At 32.4% G+C, this 22,395-nt stretch overlaps 1 protein-coding gene across 2 annotated transcripts in view; it reads right to left on the reverse strand.

The window, feature by feature from the left end:
- The window catches only part of LOC139525572 (uncharacterized), a 53,042-nt gene extending 30,897 nt beyond the window's left edge, over positions 1–22,145 (reverse strand). Inside the window, exons 1-3 of one of the 2 annotated variants that reach the window (XM_071321035.1) lie at positions 21,932–22,145; positions 10,015–10,413; positions 1,336–1,585 (exon numbers count right to left, since the gene is read on the reverse strand). In XM_071321035.1, the coding sequence (XP_071177136.1) occupies positions 1,336–1,585; positions 10,015–10,351 (587 nt within the window). In that variant the 5' untranslated portion in view covers positions 10,352–10,413; positions 21,932–22,145. Of the gene's footprint in view, positions 1–1,335; positions 1,586–6,540; positions 6,820–10,014; positions 10,414–21,931 lie in introns of those variants that run through there. The other variant, XM_071321036.1, reaches the window with a different exon arrangement.
- Between the last annotated feature and the right edge of the window lie 250 nt (positions 22,146–22,395).

Here is a 22,395-nt window from a genome sequence, read left to right on the forward strand (position 1 = left end):
TGATCATTAAAAGAAGCTAATATTGGTGTAACAACCAATATATAAAAATAAGTAATAACCTACGAAATCAGAAGAAAAATAATAATGACCCCAAAAAACCGAAGAAAAACAGTAATTTCAAACCTCAATGTCATATCTAAATTGTATTTCTTATACTGTCAATTTAAATCTCAAAATGTTCTCTTCAATTTAAAAAGCAGTTAACGAAAAATGCATAAAAACCTAGCATTCATTTAAATATAAATGTAATAAAAGTGAAATTACATTGTTTTATAAGACATATCAATTACTGGCCTGATGCTTATATCCCTGGGAATCAATAACATCTGTGACAAAAATATTCACTGTATATACTTCTCCGTGATTTTCCCCAGTAGTCCATTAATATTTATTGCATGCTATTATATAAATTATTTTCTCTGTGCATAACTGAATAGGAACATTATTACTATATTGCTACATTAATTTTCAATATTATATTCTTAATAGTATGATTATAGATCTATATTGTTTTGATTAAGTAACTAAGATTTACTGGTTTATCTGTTTAATAGATTCTTCTAAAGACTTAAATAGCATAAAGGTGGCAATAAAGATAGACATTTTTAACGACCTTAACTGGCTATACAGCCCTTGCACAGTCGGCTATTACCAAGGTAGCTTGGATGTCTTCCTCCATTTTGGATTTTAAAGTAGCAGATAAATAGTTGGTCTAGATCTTTGATGAAATGTGCAAATTTTGGGAGTAGTTTGTAACTCATGTGCCAGACTTTTGATGTAAAAAATCATATTTACGGCTGTAATTTCTATAAAACATAATATTAATGTTTGATTAAATTTTATTTCAACTTTGCCAAATAAGGTGAGATAACTCAGTGAGTAGATGGAAAAAACTATGATAAAGTTATTTTTAGAATAGAAAGTGTTTTGAATTTACCTATTTTTAATACAAAGCAAGAAACCAAGTTTGGAGACCCTATTTTTTCTTTTTCTTATCTGTAAGAGCTATCTTTTCACATTTATCTTAATATTCTATCATTTAGTTTTCTATATATCACACAAAATTGGATTTTCCATGCATCATATATACAAAATCTGTCAATTTTGCACAACCTGTAGCGTAAAAAAAAGTCCAGTGACCCATTCTTTTATTATATTTTTTAATAAAGCATCATAAAAACTTCATTTGGACAAATTACTAAACAAGTTTATGGATTTTAATTAAGATGCCCCACCCAACCTATTTGAATGAGTGTCAGTCCTGTCATGTAATCTTGCATAAATGTCTACACGTGGACAATTTTCTTGCTATACTCCCAGTTATCTCAATTATACCTTTCATTAGATTCAGTATATGAAGATCTTCTTGAGCTGATTTTCCCCAGTTCACTCCATACAGAATTAATACTGAGTAACCCTGGACTGGGTGGAGGATGGCCGTGTCTATCATAGCCATTGATGCTCAGTAGTCCTGGGGTGGGAGGGGCTGGTAATCGTCCTTCCGAGGGGAAGCTGTCCCAATCATTGGATTGTTTCTGTCCCAAATCATCACTGGTGAACTGTATTCCATGGTTTGTATGGATATCTAAAGTTTTTTTCATACATATATTAGTTGATTAAAAATACCATTTGTTCTCAATTCAGGAGATATGTATCATCCAAATTAATAAACTATCTCATACTGATACATTGTGTATGCAAGACACATAAGTGAAACTTTTTAAAAATTAGAAGAAAAAAAGTATGTCACTGTGACCAATTTTTTTTTATATGAGAACACTGCAATGGTGATTTGGTATTTACGCATTTTACTCCCAACCCTAACAAAATTTACTCAAGAATGTATTTCTTATCATAATTTAGGTAATATCCCATATATATTGTCATACATTTAAGAAAATTGATCTAAAAGTATAACTTATCCAAACTCAGATGTTAGCACATATGTAGGCATGGAGAAGTGTTACTATACTAGCTCTCACTGGATTCTTGGCCATAAAAGTTTGTTTTGTTCATGCATTGTAGTCAATATAATGGAATTTTATGTGACTGTCATACAAGTGTGAGGTTTAGCTAGCTATAAAACCAGGTTCAATCCACCATTTTCTACAAACAAAAATGCCCGTACCAAGTTAGGAATATGACAGTTGTTTTCCATTCATTTGATGTGTTCATACCTGCCAACTGTCACTATTTGTAGGGGTTTTCCCCCCTGAAAGCTCCCAAATGAAAATGTTGAAAGAGCAATTTTGTCTACAATTTTAAACAAAACAGTTAATTTAACTATGGCTTTATGCTTTTAAAAGTATGAAGAATCCAAAAAACAACATTAAAATACATTTGAAGGCCCCTTAAAGGTTTTTAGGACTATAAGAGCTATCCTGCACGTAAAAACCCCATGGGCATTTTGAAAAAGTTTGCAGGTATGTGTGTTTTGAGCTTTTGATTTTGCCATTTGATTACAGACTTTACAGAAGTTAGAATTTTTCTTGAAGATCAGTATTATTGTGATTCTATTTTTTGGGGAAAGAAGTTGAAGAAAAAATAAAAACTTATGACTTGATCATTGTAGAAGACAAATAAAATGATATGACATCTGTTAAACACAAATCTCTATACAGATATGAAGAAAAGCTGAAATAGAGTATAAACATAAAGATCAAGGACATTCTAGACGTCAGCGTACAATTCTTAATTCTTAGGGTGAAATAGCATCTAAACTTAAGTCTCCTAACTGTGTATCTGATGAAGCTCTAAAGTCTAGAAAAGTTGTGAATAAATTCATTACAGATTACATGTAAATAAAGATAGATATAAAAAGATGTGGTATGAGTGTCAAAGAGACAACTCTCCATCTAAGTCACAATTTGTAAAAGCAAACCATTACAGGTCAAAGTATGGTCTTCAACACGGAGCCTTGGCCCAAATCGAACCGCAAGCCATAGGCCTGCTGCCATCCATAACAAATTCCTAAACAGTAAGGTCCCTTAGTAAAGACAAGAATGTTACACATAGCTCTCAACCATAAGTAGTAAATTCTACTGGTTTGTGTCCCACGACAATGAGAGTCGACTCTATAATTCAAATCAGTCAAATTATAGCTATAATTGAATCTGATACACATAAATAAGAAGACAACATCAACTATTTATTATAGATATGATGTCAATGATGTGAGTAAATTGATTCATTTTCCCAAGAGATGCTCTTCATTGCATCACAACTAGAGTTCAGCTTTAGTAAAAAATTTCCATTTCAGTCAATTAATGATACTAAATCTATTTATTTGTGTTCAGTTATTTCATTTAGGGGATTTCTCTAAGTAGGTGTCTTTTGATGTTACTGTAATGTCATCAACGTTTTATCATGATTTACTCCTTTATAATAGAATTCAGAATTTAATTATAAGGAATGACCAATATTTTTTTTCTGTCAAATTGAAATAATGTCAAAAATGTGGTGCACACTTTTTATTCAGTGTCACTGCACCATATTTTGTATTATTTCTTCATAGACAGAATTAAAATATGTCAATTTCTTTAAATATCACAAAAACTCATCTTTTCATCTGAACATTTTCCATCCTAGCTGAGATGAGTTGTCTTATAATACCCATATGTTAGAGAATACTCCCATCCTTTCTGATAAAGCATGTACATTGGAACTTTAATTTCCTACTTTCTAGATACAGATTTTTCATAAGATACTTCAGTGAAGAATTCTATTACAGGTACAGCCCATCATTGAACAATTCAATTATTTATTGATGAATGGACTTTCCTTGCCAGTACTATATAAATGTATGATAATCAATTATAAATTGATCAACTTTGTTTGATACACTTAGTGTGACAATGAATTTTTTAATATCTGAAGAATACTGGGACAAAGGGAACATAGAACTGTATTATTATATATAAAACTCTGACAATCATATGAATAGGAATATAATTAGAGTAAATGTTTCCGACAGAGCAACCAAATGATGAAAGGCATCAAAATGTTTTTGATAAATGCTACTCAATGGTATGAATATATGAAAAGATGTGGTATGATTGCTAATGAGATTACTCTCCACTAGAGACCAAATGACACAGAAATAAATAATTATAGGTCACCGTACAGCCTTCATAATGAGCAAAGCCCATATTGTATAGTCAGGTTTAAAAGGACCCAAAATGACTGATGTTAAACTATTCAAACAAGAAAATTAACAGCCTAATTTAAGTACCAAATAAACAGCTGCGCCATGAGCGCATGATATGCCTGTCGTCTTGTGTGTGAAAATTTATGCAATAATCATAAATAGTTTCTAACATGTGAAAAATTTCTTTTTTTTACAAAAAACTCAAAACTCTAAAATAAAATTTTGAATCAAAACCAAAAGTATATAGATCTTTAGATTAATATAACTAAGGAGTGTGTAAAGTTTAAAGCAATAATCATAATCACCCCTGTTTTACTCACAAAGTCCTGTAACTCTAAAAGTATTTACATTGTTTTACCATCATAAGAAACAACTTTGTAAAGTTTCATGAAATTTGGATAAGTCATTCTCAAGTTACGGTCTGACATGTTTATGCCAAACAGACAGACATTTGTATACCATAATACGTCCTGTCAAATTTTTTATGGGCGTATAAAAATGAACGAAAAATCAAATAGGTAACACATCAACAAACGACAACCACTGAATTACAGGCTCCTGACTTGGGACAGGCACATACAGAATGAGGTGGGGTTAAACATGTTAGCGGGATCCCAACCCTCCCCTAACCAGAGACAGTGTTGTAACAGTACAGCATAAGAATTAACTATTAAAATCAGTTGAAAGAGGCTGAACTCATCAGATGGATACAAACAGAAATACATAATAACGAAAACACAGAGAGGACATAATTGGCTGGGTACCCTATATCCCAAAAACAAAAAGACACCAAGTACAGATCTGAAAGTACTCACAGTTACTGACAGCTAGTTAGGCCAAAATTAAAAATATGTTTGTTTCCCCTCCCCCATCCGTGTCAAAAATAAGCCCCATGGTCAAAAAATTCTATTCCATAAAAAAAAATGGAAATACTTCTTTTTCTCGAAAATAATTTGTTTCCATTTTTGGAAGGTGCTTAAAACCAAATGTACATGAATTAATAATCTAAATAAATACACTCAAATTGAGCACAAACAACTGATAAGTGGCTTTGGTTGGATAACTCAAACCATTCATGTAACAAGTTGCTATGATATGCAGTTATAAAGAAAAAAAAGAACCTGCCTTCCTGGTCTGTTTGCAAAGGGTAGACCCATGGGAGGGGAAACAGACATTCTTTTAAATCTCGCCTTATAAGCCAATAGCAACTATAAAAAAAAATATGGCATCTAAGACCAAATGTTTGTTTATCATGGATATCTTTATATATTGATAATGTGCTGTTTGGTAACTGTTTAAATAATGTGCCACCATAAAAGTATAAGCTCTAAATGGTTAAAAAAAATATCATTATAAACAATTCCAAGGCATTAACCAAAGACGTTAACAGTTACACTTCCACCAAGATAGAGACAACAACACGTTAGAGATCAACATCAACAAACAATTAAATGGTGGGCGTAAACATGTTCTATTTGTATTCATATTAACACAATTTAATCCTGCTATTTATGTTTTAAATGATGACTTAACTACATTTATAATCATTTTAAATTTTAGAATATATTCATATATGATAAATTTTGAAAAAGAAAAAAAAATCTATAAGATCCAAATGCCATACTGAGCACAGCAGTTTCCTGTACTAATTGTATGAATGTGAACAGAGATTTGAGGTATACATCAATGAGAACAGAGATTTGGGGTATACATCAATGTGAACAGAGATTTGGGGTATACATCAATGAGAACAGAGATTTGGGGTATACATCAATGAGACAGAAACCTAACTATGCAAATAAACAAAAGACACTTTATGGTCAAAATACAACAATAGGCTGGAGTCTATACAATATTAAAGGCCATATATATTGCAGAGTTGTGAAAACATTTAATTTTTACTTCTCAAATGAAAAAAAAATACATGGAATTTACATTTAAAACAACAAATTCATATAAAAACATATTCAATTTCTCATATGAGGCCCCTCATGGGGGGGTCCTAGTAATCACATAATCACCATTTTTTTGCCAATATAATCACATAATTATTAAATATTTGCTTATCTTTAGTAATCAAATAATCATAAACTAAAAATACAGTCCTAGGTAATCAAATAATCATGAAATATTTGGCTTAATAATCAAATAATCATTAAAAAAACGGCCAAGTAATCACATAATCAAAAACCCCATGAGGGCCCTCTCATATGTATATGGGGAAAATAAGCTTTGTTTTAATTTTCCCATATTCTTTTTTAATTTTTAATCCCCTTATGCGAATCTTGGATACAAACATCATAAAAGTAGCCAATTCTGCCAAATATTTACCTATCTTGGACAAACTGATATAAATATCACTTTCATCAAATAAATACTTAAAAAATGCCTACTGTTCTCACTAGAAGCTTGATAGAGTAATGGACATCTACTATCATCAATGTCAAACTCCTGAAGGGATATAGCCTCATCCCTATCTGTGGGGTTTCTCCACGCCATTTCTTCTTTTTGCGGCTGTCTGGCGCCCCACCAAGTCGATGTAAAACTCCAAATCATAGAGAGACAAGGTATTGAAACATTCGACCAGTTTTATTAATTTCTTCAATATTTTACGTCAGACTGACAAAAATTTAAATCCAGCTATTGTGTAAATAATATTCCACTCAAATGAATAACAGGCAACATCATGGCTCTTTTGTCAAAAACAAAATCCAAAATCAATACATTACTTAAACTGCAGTATCCACAAAATGAATAATGAATTGTTAAATCTAAGTTTTACATAACTTCAAGGAAAGGATTAATTTCAATAACACAGATAAACCTTGTTTTCTTAAAAGAGTACAGATATATTTCCACAAATGAACAAATTTTAGACACAAAAAGGCAATAATTATCCAAAATGAACAGAAAATTTCCTTTAAAAGCTTCTTAATCACAATGATTTATACTTATCCAATGGAAATTATTATACTTGAATGTGTGTAGGCTTCATACGACGATCACTTGATATTTCAATCACAGTGCACAGCTGTCTCCATAAAATATACTACATCTATGCAAACTTACGATTACAAAAGCCATAGATATAATGGTCAATGAGCCTCAATTACAAAATATAAATTGAAACTGTCATTTTTACAGATTCGTATAGCCAGACATATATTCATGAAAGAGAGAATGTAATATTTTTGGTCTCTCTACGGTATTGGTAATGTTTAATCAATACCTAACCCTTAGAAGAAATTGTTTGTGATGAATTGGATTTCCTGGTCTTTGGCAGCGTATACACGATCGGAAGACTTTCGGGAAAATCAGTGTAAAATCTGTCAATACTCTATTTAGAATCCAGACTAACAAATAGATATATATTGAACACGTTATAAAATGTAAGTTCTAATACAGCTTGATTGAAAAATTATGTCCTGTCTATTTTAAAGGTTTTAATGCTCATGTATTCGGGGCTAATAGAGTTTCACTTAGTAAGGCTTTCAAAATTCAGGTGCATTCCTGCTCATAAAAAAATCTCTGGAGAAATGGTCTAGGAATATGTCTTCAAATTTTAAATACTGATATAAATTGGAATATTGAACATTGGATGACAGTATGGGTTCAGGGGAAGATCCAGCCATATTTAAAAGGGGAGTTCAAACAATGTCTCCATTCAAAAGCATTGATCATAAAAAAGGGGGGTTTCAAAACCCATGAACCCCTACATGGAACCACCACTTTGGGTTTGTGAACTGGGTTGTCAAGACAATGACAGGATCATCACAGGATAATTTTCATTTGATTTGATTCTATAATTCTTGTTTAATACTATGAGCATTTATTTCATCTATTTGTTTGTTTTCCATATATTTTCCATGAATTGTTCTTTGTAAAAGTATGTTACAATGAATTCAGTTTAGTTTAGTTTAAACATATTTATTTATAGTGGATTGGGAAACAAGTTTTGCAACTTATATTAATCCCTTTTCACTTTGCGGGTGCGAGTGCTGCCTTGTAGCGGCATTAGCCTACTCTTTTTCAAAATCTACAAGGTTAACATGCAAGAGATATGGCTCTCTCTTAATTCAGTGGTTACCATCTCAGCTGTAATTAAGAAATGTCCAGAGGATCAATTATAAAAAGATAAATAATCAAAGAACAGTGTTCCAATGACACCCAGGTTCTACTTATTTATCTAGCCGGGGGCAATTGTTTGGTTCTTTTTAACTTTTTAGAAATATTTTTAATACAAGAAATGTAGACATGAGATTGTTAAACAAACCTGGAACAATATTATTTTCCATATATATCTATTTCAAAAGGACATTATTCCTGTACAAATAATTGGTCAGCATTCTTCTAAGACCTAGCTGATATCATTTACTTTGATACAAACTTCTATTTTCGACAAGAAATGTAGGAGTAAGAGTGCAAACAATGCCATGTTAAAATAAATTACTTTCAATAGAAAATATACCTTCTATAAAAATAACAGATAAGCAATAATTTTCTAATTCCCTTTAGACATTGCAGAAATCTTTTATATAAATTTCATACAATACTACAAAAATGTAGGTGTGATGGCTTCCAACTTAATTTTCTATAAAAACTAATATTTCCAATGGGTGTAAGTAACTCTATTAAAAATAGATGACCAGCACTTATTTTAAAAATTTTGAGGAATTGCTGATAAAATTCCCCCTGTGATTGATAAATATTTCAAAAATTTGTAAGAATTGTACAATGGAAAGTGCTTACAATGCAATTTTCTGTAGAATTTACATTTTCAAGCAGCATAACTCCTGAACAAATAATTGATCAGCACTGTTTTCAAAATCATCCCAGACTTGCAAATACCAAGTAAAAAATAAAGTTAATACAGTAATATACCACAAATTAATATTCTTGAGTGCAGTTTAAAGGCAACAACTATATTAACTCAATAAACTATTAAAATTCTTAACAAGTTTGATAGTTAAGAATTCCTAGATTCTGCAAGGCATGCTCTTAATTTATAAACTGGCTGCCTATATCCAAATTTATTTACAAAATACAATTAATGTTTGTTTTTATTGTGTTAGAACCTTCAACTGTTTGAATCAATAAAATTGAAGATGCTTTAATCAAATAACAGAGAAATATTGGTTGATAGTTGAGGCTCTATTGATTTTTTCTCTACTCTATATAACTGTGACCTGAATGTTGTATTGAATAACACTTATCCCAATACACAATCAATCAGTCTGCTCAAATAGCCTTGATAAATAACAACCTGTAATATAGATTCAATCTCAACAAATTTGTCATATTTTTTCGCATGTTTATGATGCAGAGAAAACAAACTGCGCTCTAATAATCACAGTACATCGAGTTCTTGAAAAGTGGTGGTCTGAAGTTTTGACCACCTAAATTTTGCAAAGGTCAGAGACAATTTTAGTATTTTGCAATAGAAATAAAAGTGACCACCAGCAGATTTTCTTCAAGAACCACCAGGGGAAAAAAGATTTCAAGAACTCATGAAAGTACAATGTAAACTGATCGAGCAGAATAATGTATCAATGCAAACGGCTCTTTTCATGCAAGTAACTAAGAATAATGTTAGGTTGTACAAGCATAGAATATATTAAGACAGTGAACAAATAAACTAATTACTATAATATATAAATGCATTGAAATGATAAACAGAACCAATAAAAATAGAAGCACAAGGAGTTGCTATCTTAATGGATTGAACGGGTTGTAACTAGTCAGGAAACAAAGTGAAACACAGTAGAGAATCACCTTTATTTGATCTTTGGTGGATAGTTGGCTCATTGGCATTCATAGCCCATCTCCTTTATTATTTTATAAAGCTATGTTATTGTAGCTTGACTTACTTGGAATAATGTAGTCATTTTGTAACGGGCCAACATTTTCACTACTTCTCCTCTCGGTAATTAACAATCTATGTGCTGGATTTATACCCCCGGCATATGTTCCTCTACGGGGCTGGGTCTTAAAACGCTGAATAGATTCTGTGTCAAAGGTAAAATGCTCTGGTTCTGGTGTAGTTACTTCACTGGGTTCCTCTACTTTAAAGACTGGATTACTCACTCCTCCGGGAAGCTCTTCATTACCACCTATGAGGCTTTCTTCCGAAATGGTTGATACTTTAGATCCAGCAAAATGACTGACTTCAATCCTGGGGGGTAATATATCCTCACTGTCACCCATACTTCTTGATATTATATCTTTTCATAATTCTAGCATGTGACCACCATCTTTAAATGTTATTTCTGAAATAGAATGGCTGTCAATAATTAAAGAGTTAATTAAGGTTCATTTTAAAATACAATTTTTGTAAACTTATCTTCGTCTCATAGGTTTTCGTTCTTTTAGAATGCATTGTGATCTAACAATTTCAATTGAAAAAGCATGCATAGTACAAATTTTTATGTACAAAACATATGATCTGACCATATATTGTAGGTTTCAACATTAAATCAAAAGTTGAGGAAGAAAGGCATAGACTTGACAAACAAAAGACCAGCAATCTCATAATATACTGGTAAATGATCATATGATCAAATTAGGGAAAGTGTTTCCATTTGTCAGTTTGATTTACTCCTCTCCATTTTCAATGTGAGTTCTTATTTGAATATCAAGTCATATTCAGTGATCAATGTTGTATTTGGTGACCAAGTTTATACACTGTTCATATACAAAACCTCGGTAATTTTGTTAATGTATTTGTACAGTGCACAGAATATTCAAAAACATGCTGTCACATGCCAATTACCTGCACTAATTTTCATGCAATTTATTCAAATGAAAAATTTGATTTCAGAATTCCATGTTTTTCCTGGTTAATGAAGAAAAGTTGACCTTAGGGTCATTTGAGTGTAATAATTAAAATCCATTAAATGCTTTTTCTATTTTTTTTAATACTTCACATTTAAACATGCTGTAAGGGAGACAACTATGATAATATGAAAATAATAAGACATAAATTCACTGAGAGTACAATTTGTACTTATATTTAACTGTGATCACTAAATCTAACAATAGTTTTCTCATATTTATTTCTTTTTTTTGTATCTAAAACTAAAGTCACTTTCTCAATTTAATCCCAAAAAGTACCTTCTAAAATGTTTTTTGATTGTCTACATTGAAATAAAAATCTTGGTTGATAACTCTAAAAAAATTTTAAATTTTTACTTAGTATCTAACTTTTCTTTTTCGTAATATATGGTTATTAATTTTTTTTAGAAGTGATGTAGATGGAACATATATTCTATCATTTACTAAACTAATCTTTTCAATTTTTTGTCAGTGATGATGCCATTGGTAGGTCACAACCATATTGGAATTCAAACTACACAAAATTGAATTGAGAATGGAAATGGGGAATATGTCAAAGAGACAACAACCCGACCAAAGAGCAGAAAACAGCCAAAGGCAACCACTGGGTCTTCAACGCAAAGAGAAAATTCAGCAACCTATACAACAAATTGACTTATATGAATAATAGGAGATCTGGGATGATTTCAATTTGTGAATTCAAATCCAATACATGTGCAAAGTAGGCCAGATTATCTAAACTAGAACACATCCGCGAAATCAAGGGCATTCAGAGCGTGGTTGAAAGTATGTTAAGTGTTGAAAGATGAGTTTTTGTAAAAGATTTAATGAAAGGTTTCAAAAGTCATAGGTACTTGAATATTCTTAAAACATTATAGAAATATCAAAGTTAAATACTAAAACAGTTAAATTAACAATCCTTATTTGTATTTTAGTATGTTTAAACAAATCAAACCTAAAATACATTTTAATACTAAACAATTAATCTGTCCAAACTAAGAGGAAATAACCTAGGCACATCAAGGCACATCTATTACAATAGCATAGATGAACAGAACCCTTGCAGTTGGGCAATGCAGGATTGAATGCACCCACATCCAACTTCCAAGTGGTTTGTTAATAAACAACTTTCTTTACAGAATATACTACTTCTACATGGGCAGTAGCTCATGCTTCTTTATAAAATAGTTACACTTTAAAGTTTTACATGGGAAGTAGCTCATGCTTCTTTATAAAATAGTTACACTTTAAAGTTCTACAAGGGAAGTAACTCATTCTCCTTTAAAAGGAAGTACACCACTAATTAATGGCCCCATTGCTTTCTATGTTAAATTCCTCAATTTCGAGTGGTCACAGCTCTTTTATCAAAGTTCAAATAAAGTGACAATCATTGCATGTCAAAGCACCTGTACTGAAAAAATCAACATACCTTACATTGCATATAAGAAAGAACTGGTTTCCGGAACTTCGGATGTACCAAAACAGGTACTTCCACTCTGACAAAAAGGCAAAATGTACCCTCCTTTTCAAATTTCATGCCATTTTTTTATTATTCAAATTATCAGTCAAAAATTGTTCTACAATGATCACCAGTCATGCAGCTTTCATTTGATACCAAAATTAATAAAATACTCTAAATATTTTGAAAGTTATGTCCATGCGTAGGAACTATTTTGTGTTAAATATGTACTACTTTCTGGTATGTGCTTTCTGGCCGGGCCCGAATTAGTGGTGTTACACCATAAAGTTACACATTAAAGTTCTACAAGGGAAGTAATTCATCCTTGCTTAAAAGGTAGTATTACAATTAATGAATTAATGAACACTGATTGTACCTTGAAGTTGGGAACCTTTCTTATTTTCTTTTTATCCAGAAATATTTTGATAAGAACTTCAATCTCTAATTGTATGTAGAACCATTGCTACAATGTTTTCTACCCAATCATCATCATTAAAAGAAGAGAATTTCTTATTTTGATTTGTCAGATGTCTCAAATAATTATTGTTTATGTCATATTACATGTATTATGAAAAAAATTAACATGATGCATCAAACAAATCAGTTGATTTTTTATCATCTAAAAGAAAAAGTACATTTTATCGTCATGCACCAAAAATTACCATTAAGGGCAAACGATACAGTTACAGGGGAGGTAATGATGTTGCTAACGTAAAATGTTATTTTCGCAACGTCAAACTGTGACATATTGGGAAAAGATGCATTTTTCGACTGATTTTTATCATTTAAACTGATTTAATTTGAAAACGAGTGCATTGACCCCTATTTTTTAAAATGACATTTTGTCGTCATGCACCAAAAATTACCATTAAGGGCATACGATACAGTTACAGGGGAGGTAATGATGTTGCTAACGTAAAATGTTATTTTCGCAACGTCAAACTGTGACATATTGGGAAAAGATGCATTTTTCGACTGATTTTTATCATTTAAACTGATTTAATTTGAAAACGAGTGCATGGACCCCTATTTTTTAAAACAACATTTTGTTTCATTTTGCAGGGAGATTAGGTGGACCAAATTTTATAAAACTGTAAACAGTGCATTTTTTTCAATTTTGATAAATATACAGCAAAAAATGACGTGTTTTTCTCAATTCATGACAATATGATAAATATGAGTTATTTCTGAATAAAAAAAGCATAAATACTTATAAAATACAGAAATTGCAAATTATTTAACAAAATGTAATTTGTGTTTACTTTTAAAACAAAAAAGTTATGTCTTTCTTTCGAAAGAAAAAATACAGCCACAAATCCGAATTTTAAGCAAATATACAAAATTTTGACCTCATTTAACTCAAAAAGTAGCACATGAAGGTATAATTTTTTTTACATATTTAATTTAATCAAGCAAACTAGAGGCTCTCAAGAGCCTGTGTCGCTCATCTTGGTCTATGTGCATATTAAACAATGGACACAGATAAATTCATAACAAAATTGTGTTTTGATGATGGTGATGTGTTTATAGATCTTACTTTACCGAACATTCTTGTTGCTACAATTATCTCTATCTATAATGAACTTGGCCCAGTAATTACAGTGGAAAAGATTTTCTAAAAATCTACAAAAATTTATGAAAAATGTAAAAAATTTACTATAAAGGGCAATAACTCCTAAAGGGGTCAACTGACCATATCGGTCGTGTTGACTTATTTGTAAATCTTACTTTGCTGAACATAATTGCTGTTCACTGTTTATCTCTATCTATAATATTATTCAAGATAATAACCAAAAACAGCAAAATTTCCTTAAAATTACCAATTCAGGGGCAGCAACCCTACAACGGGTTGTTCCGATTCATCTGAAATTTTCAAGGCAGATAGATCTTGACCTGATAAACAATTTAACTCCATGTCAGATTTGCTCTTAATGCTTTGGTTTTTGAGTTATAAGCCAAAATCTGCATTTTACCCCTATTATCTATTTTTAGCCATGGCGGCCATCTTGGTTGGTTGACCGGGTCACTGGACACAATTTTCAAACTAGATACCCCAATGATGGTTGTGGCCAAGTTTGGTTTAATTTGGCCAAGTAGTTTCAGAGGAGAAGATTTTTGTAAAGGATTACTCAGATTTACAAAAAATGGTTAAAAATTGACTATAAAGGGCAATAACTCCTAAAGGGGTCAACTGACCATTTCGGTAGTATAGACTTATTTGTAGATCTTATTTTGCTAAACATTATTGCTGTTTACAGTTTATCTCTATCTATAATATTATTCAAGATAATAACCAAAAACAGCAAAATATCCTTAAAATTAACAATTCAGGGGCAGCAACCCAACAATGGGTTGACCGATTCATCTGAAATTTTCAGGGCAGATAGATCTTGACCTGACAAACAATTTAACCCCCATGTCAGATTTGCTTTAAATGCTTTGGTTTCTGAGTTATAAGCCAAAAACTGCATTTTACCCCTATGTTCTATTTTTAGCCATGGCGGCCATCTTGGTTGGTTGACCGGGTCACCGGACACAATTTTAAAACTAGATACCCCAATAATGATTGTGGCCAAGTTTGGTTTAATTTGGCCCAGTAGTTTCAGAGAAGATTTTTGTAAAAGTTAACGACGGACGACGACGCCGGACGCCAAGTGATGAGATAAGCTCACTTGGCCCTTTGGGCCAGGTGAGCTAAAAATAGCCTATATGGAAATTTTCATCAAACTGTAAATACGGGATCAAAACTGTATCGTGTTGAAGGTACTCCTATAACTACTCTCTTATCTGAGGGGCAGTCCGGTATTTCAGGGATATATATATATATATATATATATATATAGGATATCCCTCATTTCGACATTTGGGCTGAGACTACTATAAGTCTCAGATTTGGGGGAGCGGCTGTCAGGGGCGTAGCTACCCGGAGGCACGACAGCATGTGCATCCACGTCGTTTTCACAAAAAAAAAAAAAAAAATCAGAAGAGAGAGAGATGATTTGGTCAATCGGATCGGAGACTGTTGGTGTCTTTTCCGTCTATCCCGGATATTAGTTTGACAACCTAGTTACAAGTGTTGATGAAGCTGTTCATTCAGAAAAAGATCGTAGCTCCGAAGTTGCGTGCACATTGATTCGGCATGCAAAAAAAAGAAATGGTAAAATAAAAATTTATAGATTGTCAATTTGAATGTTAAAGGAAACACCTATGTTGTCACTTTTTTTAATTGATGAAATATCATTAAATAACGACATTTGGTTTCAAAATAAAAAAATTTTTGGAGATTATGACAAAATCGGAAGGTTACTTGTATCTTTTACAAGATTTTTACTTTTGAATTTGTAATACTCAGTCTAAGATATGTAGTTTTGGCGCACATTTTACAGTGTACAGTTCATCAGTTTGGAATGAGATGTACCAATCGGCATTAGAATTATCAGATCCCTTCGATATTGTTGAAAATATGCCGAGGCGATGTGGTTGACAGACTACCGGAGCCAACCACCCTGCAACCACGCCAAAACAGTATTGAAAAGTCTCATTATTTGTTGCGTTCATAGACCATATGATAAGGCAACTGGAGAGTGGAGTCACGTCAAGTTATCAGAAAATCGCTTCTTTGTGCTGTATCTGCTTCATCGTGTTGTAGGAAATATCACAAACGAACAAATCTCAATATTGAAACATACGAAACTGACCTAGCATGTAATTTTGAAGAATTCAATTGGGAGGTCGCTTGATGCCGAACACGTACGCTGGTTTATAACATCTCGCGAGTGCTACCATGCCATGATGGCCCTGAGATCTATCAGTCACGGTACTACGTATGTAATTGAAAACAAATGTACGATCAATAATGAACAACGAAAGTTACATAGCATTACTGCATATTCATCGGGATTTCAGTGTGAATGTTGACAAAGTAATAGAGAAGTTTGTTTCTGCCCAGACCCGAAGACGGCAGATTTTGGACAATTTTGAGTAAATTCTGTATCACAAATATGTGTTGTTTATGTATTACTATATTCAGAAGATTTATTAATAGTTTTACATTCATAAATTTTTATCTACATATAGCTCCTCTTTTAACCGTTCTATGACCGAAAACCGAAAAAAAAAATTCTGCATAATAGGGTCCCAAATTTTTTTCGCATCGCTCCGCTCGGCGGTAGTTGCTTCCACATTGTTTCGTTCTATAGCTACGCCCCTGGTAGTTCCCAACCTGTTGAAATACCACTATCATCTGAGTCTTTGAATATATGTGATTGCCAACGTGTAAGATAAGTAATTGATACAATATTCCCTTTTCAGAATTTGGTCCATCATAAAATTTGTCGTTTGAAGCCTAACGATTCTAATCATTCTTGAAACTAAATATTTCCGCGGGAAAATTATTCCATACAAAGTCAAATCCGGAATCATACGGTTCATTTCCGGAAATCAATTACGTAGTCGGTATGCTGCGTTGACGATTTGTTCTGCATCAGTTCCATCACGGTGACACTCAGGCGCGGATCCAGAGGGGGGGTTCCGGGTGTTAGGACATTTCCTTTTTTTGGACGATCAATGCATTTGAATGGGGACATGTAATTGGAACCCCCCCCTCTTTGTCCTGGGTTAGGACCCCCCCTTTTAAAATGGCTGGATCCGCCCCTGATACTTTAGCTGATACTGAATTATGATGTCAAATTTAGAATAGTATGAAAGCATATAACTCAGAATCTACCATACTAATATTATGAATTAAAACTAATAGGCTAACACCTTTCCCCCTTCCCGACCTCGTCTTCAGTAAATTTAAAAAAAAAAAATCTTCCTACAGACAAAAATTAGAAGGGGTAAACATCAAAACACTCAATTCTTCGTAAGTGCTGGGAACAGTATATCTAACGTGGTACCGACTGAGAGTACAAACTTTGACATGGAGGTGACGAAAATTTAATAGTCTCTCTTTCGGTTTGACTGAAATTGAGTGATTGCGACACAGCCTCACTACATACTTTCTTACTAGTATCCATACTATGCTTACAACTTCAAACTAACTTTGATGGTGCGGTTCGTTTTGCTTAGTCTTAGTTTTCTCTGTTGTTTCTTCTGTACTATTATTTGTCTGTTTGTCTTTTTATTTTTATCTTCAGAGGCGGATTTAGGGGGGGGGGGCAGGGGGGCCGCCCCCCCCCCATTTTTGGGAAAAAAATTGCTTGCTTATATAGGGAATCATTGAAGCGTGACTGGAGCGGGCCCCCTCTTAGGTCAGTCAGTGGGCCCCCACTTATGAAAATTTCTGAATCCGCCACTGATCTTTAGCGTTGTCAGTTTATTTTCAATCAGGCTATGAGTTTGGCTATCCCTCTGGCGTATCTTTCGTCCCTCTTTTGCTCTGTTATCAATCTCTGAATACTCAAACGAAATGTTTAGCTGTGTTGCCTACATTTTTCGGTAAATCAGAAATATAATATAAATCATATATAATTTTATTTTTATATCTCATATCGTCAGTGCGATATTTTTTTTAATTTTATAATCTACTTTTGAAGTAATTTTAAATTACAAAGCAGGAAAATTCACAAGAATGTTCTGAATTAGATTGTTATTTAGAAGTATTATTGTAAAATGGCATAAAATTTTGATCGGGTATCATGGAAAATTGCCACTATAGCCGAGACCCTTTACAGACTATTATAACTCATTTCGTGTTGAATCTGGGTACATTCATAGCAGCAGTGGCAGTTTCGTATGAAACTACACCAGCAATCATTAGCACCCTTGTCGATAGCAGCATGCCTAATGCATTGAAGGCGCTATAGCTCAAGTTTTCCGTCAGAACTTTTTGTAAACATAACGCTGCCTGTACATTACATTCAGTAATTTATTTTTTGAGTAACTGTTATTTTCAAAATAAATTCTGGTAACAATAAAGGTCTTCCGTGTGCTTCGCTCGTCGCAGCCGGAGATCAGGACAGTGCTTCAAACTACAGGCCGATCTCTGTAATTACATATGTAATTGTTTAGCAAAATATTGGAGAAACTTATTTTTAAGTATTTACATAACTTTATACATGATCATGCAGTATTAACTGATCAACAGTCAGGGTTCCGTAACAAGGACTCTACTATAAATCAGTTACTTTTATTAAATGACGAGATTGTAAAAATTCTTGACAAAGGGAAAGATGTCAGATTCATTTTTTTGGGATGTGTCAAAGGCATTTGATCGCAGGAGTCCCTCAAAGGTCCATCTTGGGCCCTTTTCTGTTTTTATTGTTTGTGAATGATATAGTAGATGTAGTTACAAACAAAAGAAAACCGTTTGCAGATGATACTTGTCCATATTGTGTTGTAGATGATGAGAAATCAGCAGCTGACTCCCTGGGGCAAGATCTAGAATCATTAGATCAGTGGGCAGGAGAATGGGGTGTAACCTTCAATGCAGACAAAACCAAATCTATGTACTCTACGAGAACAAATTATATACTATCATGTTATTCAATCCATCTTGTATAGGAACGGATTTGTATAAGCACTGCCCTTTGTCCAATCCCTTTGTTTAAATGTATATTGAATATTTGAACAATAAAATATTTTGTATTGAAAAAAAAATTAACCAGGAACCTAGATGTTAGATATTCTATTCCAAGAATTAACGACAAAAGAGGTTGACTTGTTTTTATTGATAAGTTTGAAGTCTTCTGGTTGTTATAAAAACTACTGTTTTTCAGAGATTGTTCAGGTTGTAATGAACATATCATATTGAAACTGGCTTGAAAAAACTTCATTTAGCCGCATCAGGCGCATGCTAAATCAACACTGAAAAGTGTCAGTTTAGTGCAGACGGTAGCGGGATTAAGCTTGTTGGTCGTTACATTTAGTGTTAGGTGTTTTTAACCCCCTATTTAATATTTCAGAACCGTAAGTATCATACCAATAAGGCATATCATTGAGTCAAACCCGAAATTAATTATAATGACAATCTATAGTTTCTAAATACCAAATCTTGATATACTCATACTACTGTAACACATACACATATGGTATAGTAGTCTCAGCATCAAACAACAAACACATATGGTATAGTAGTCTACTACTGTAACACATACACATATGGTATAGTAGTCTCAGCATCAAACAACAAACACGTAAAACACACAAACCTTTAAAAACAATACCAGGTGGTCTCTTACAAAATGTCTGAAATTATTTTATAGAATAAAATCTTAAGAAAAACAATTGAAAGCTTTGAACACCAGATCTGTTTTATTTGTGATAATTACTGAATTAAAAAAGAAGATCTTAAAATCATGAATACATTTTACTGAATTATTACTATTCATACAAGCACATAACTTGACATTTTTTTCTAATTTCTCAAAATGTTTGCACGACAGAACTACACAATATTTGTTCTGAGTTTTTGCAATTATATTGTTTGGCGTAAAATTTGATTTTCCACTCAGACCACATTTGGAGAAGTCTGGATCATCACACTTTTAGGTCTTTCATTACCTTTACTGATAAAATACTACAACGTTAGGCAACATAAGGTTTCGCAATAAGCACACACATCTCACATCGAGAAGGCAAATGAATTAGAACTAGAAATAATAATGGGCGATATCAATATCGATTTTACAGGGGGTGCTTGAACAATCAATGAGAAAATCTTTTACTAACACGATCTTTTGTACAATTAATTGATACTCCTACCCGTATCACATCAACATCAAGTACTATCATTGATCATGTTTATACTAACCACCCTGAAAATATAGTTGAAACAAATGTCCCAAAAATAGCCCTTAGTGATCACTATCAAGTCATGATGTATTACGAGAAAAATAAACCAAAAAGATGTTCTAAGCTTACAGCATAAACAAATTAGGTATCGATGTTTCAAAAACTTTAATGAAAACAAGTTTTTGGAGGATTTAAATAAGACAAATTTTGCTCAAATTGAACAAATAAGTGATATTCAATCTACCACTGACATGTGGTATAAACTATTTCTGTCAGTTATTAACAGGCAAGCTCCTGTCAAAGTAAAAAGAGTAAAACATATACGCCAACTAGATTGGCTTACAGATGAGATAAAAGACGCTCACAAGAAAAGAGACTTTTATCAAAGCAAGAGGGATTGGGAAAAATTCCGTTATTGGCGCAACAAATGTACTAAATTAATAGAAAAATCTAAACAGTCCTTTTTCAAGCAAGCAATAGTAAATAACAAGATAAGATAAGATAAGATAAGATATTTTATTTTCCAATTATGGGCCCCAAAGGGCATAAACATTACAACATCAATAATTTTTTCATAATACAATACAAACAATGAGATAAAAAAAAAAAAAAAAAAAAAAAAAAAAAACCTTCACTGTTGGTATCTGAAATACAGAGCCGTGAGTACGTACTTAACGTAGTTTCACTAAAAAGAACATATCATAAGGCATAAAAAAAACTTCCGATCTGTGTTTTTGTCAACTTTTGTCATATACATCTCAATGATATCCTCCTTCTACAAATTGCCTGAAACTCAACAGGCAATGCAATTTGTGGAATTTTGCATCAAAATGACTAGGTATTTTCAGTCATTTTGCATAATGCCTGTCAAGGTTAGGCATTTTCTAAATTGCCTGAAAATTCAGTCATTTTACAAAATGCCTAAATTTAGAAAATGCCTGTAACATATACATGTAACGAGTCAACACATCTACTCCTTATTATTCAAACAGATTACAAGTAATTTCTAAATCGATTTATGACATTGATCTTCATAGGGCTTCATATTGTATTTTGGTTTCTGTGGTAACGGTTATTTCCGTTATAGAAAATCTCATATTTTATACCAATAATCACATATCTCATATCAATTATATCTCACACGTTCCTATTGTGAATTAGTTAACTAGAAAATAATTTTTTTATTAAACGATATCTTATCAACGCCGTTATTTTTGTAATCAGCAAATGTAGAAAAAAACTTATAGACTGATATTTTTCCTGAAACTTCGACCACCAGTTAAACAACTATGTCGAGACATTCAAGCTGCGAGTCAAAGATGTCCACGAAATTACTGATCGTATTCTCCAAGTCAAATACATAAAAGATTGAAGGTGTCATTATATTCAATATTTAATTATTGTTTTGATGATATGTAATTATGAAAATGACCATTGTTTTGTGAATAATCTTGTGGTATGTACTTTATTGTATATAAATGTTGAAAATTTAGATGTAGATAACATATATAAATTGAATGACTTTAAGAAAAAGGACATCAAGATCCCATGTGACAGAAATTCTTAGCCCTTGAAAATAGAAAAACAATGTTGATTGAAAATTGATGTTACATGCTCGTCAAACACTCTGGTTTAAGGGTTCTCATGTTAACTGATTGTTCTAGAAAATGCATGTCGTGTTCAAGACAGAAAGAGGAACCTTTCTAGATATCCGTATTCTCGTCTGATAAGTCTGGATAATTGAAAGAAAAATGACTTACCTGGAGTCCTCCTTGTTTTACTTCTGACATTGTATTCTTATGGTAGATTTGAAATGTTCTCTGCTGTACCTGAGATAATTCTCAGGTTGTACCTCAAATCACCGGAGACCTGTGTTTACCTGAGAAAATCTGCATCGATCTGCATCACAACATAACCCACTCAACATTAGATCGATATTTGTATCATTACATCAAGTCTATTAACTTTATTTACAAGAGATTTACTTTGTAATTACAGGAAATCGTTACATTAACGTAACGTTATCTTTTGATCTTCTATTCAAAAAATGTCACGAAGTAATACAAATTTAGTCAAAACATTAATTAAGAAACAAATCACAAAAACTATATTTGTCAACATTAACCTATAATTCATATAGATTATGTTTTTACATGCTCATTGTCATATTCTTCATATTTTCTTTATGTGATTGAAGCAGTTGCAATTACAGGTATGCTGTGAG

This window comes from Mytilus edulis, chromosome 5 (genome assembly GCF_963676685.1).
Source record: "Mytilus edulis chromosome 5, xbMytEdul2.2, whole genome shotgun sequence".
Lineage (NCBI taxonomy): Eukaryota > Metazoa > Mollusca > Bivalvia > Mytilida > Mytilidae > Mytilus > Mytilus edulis.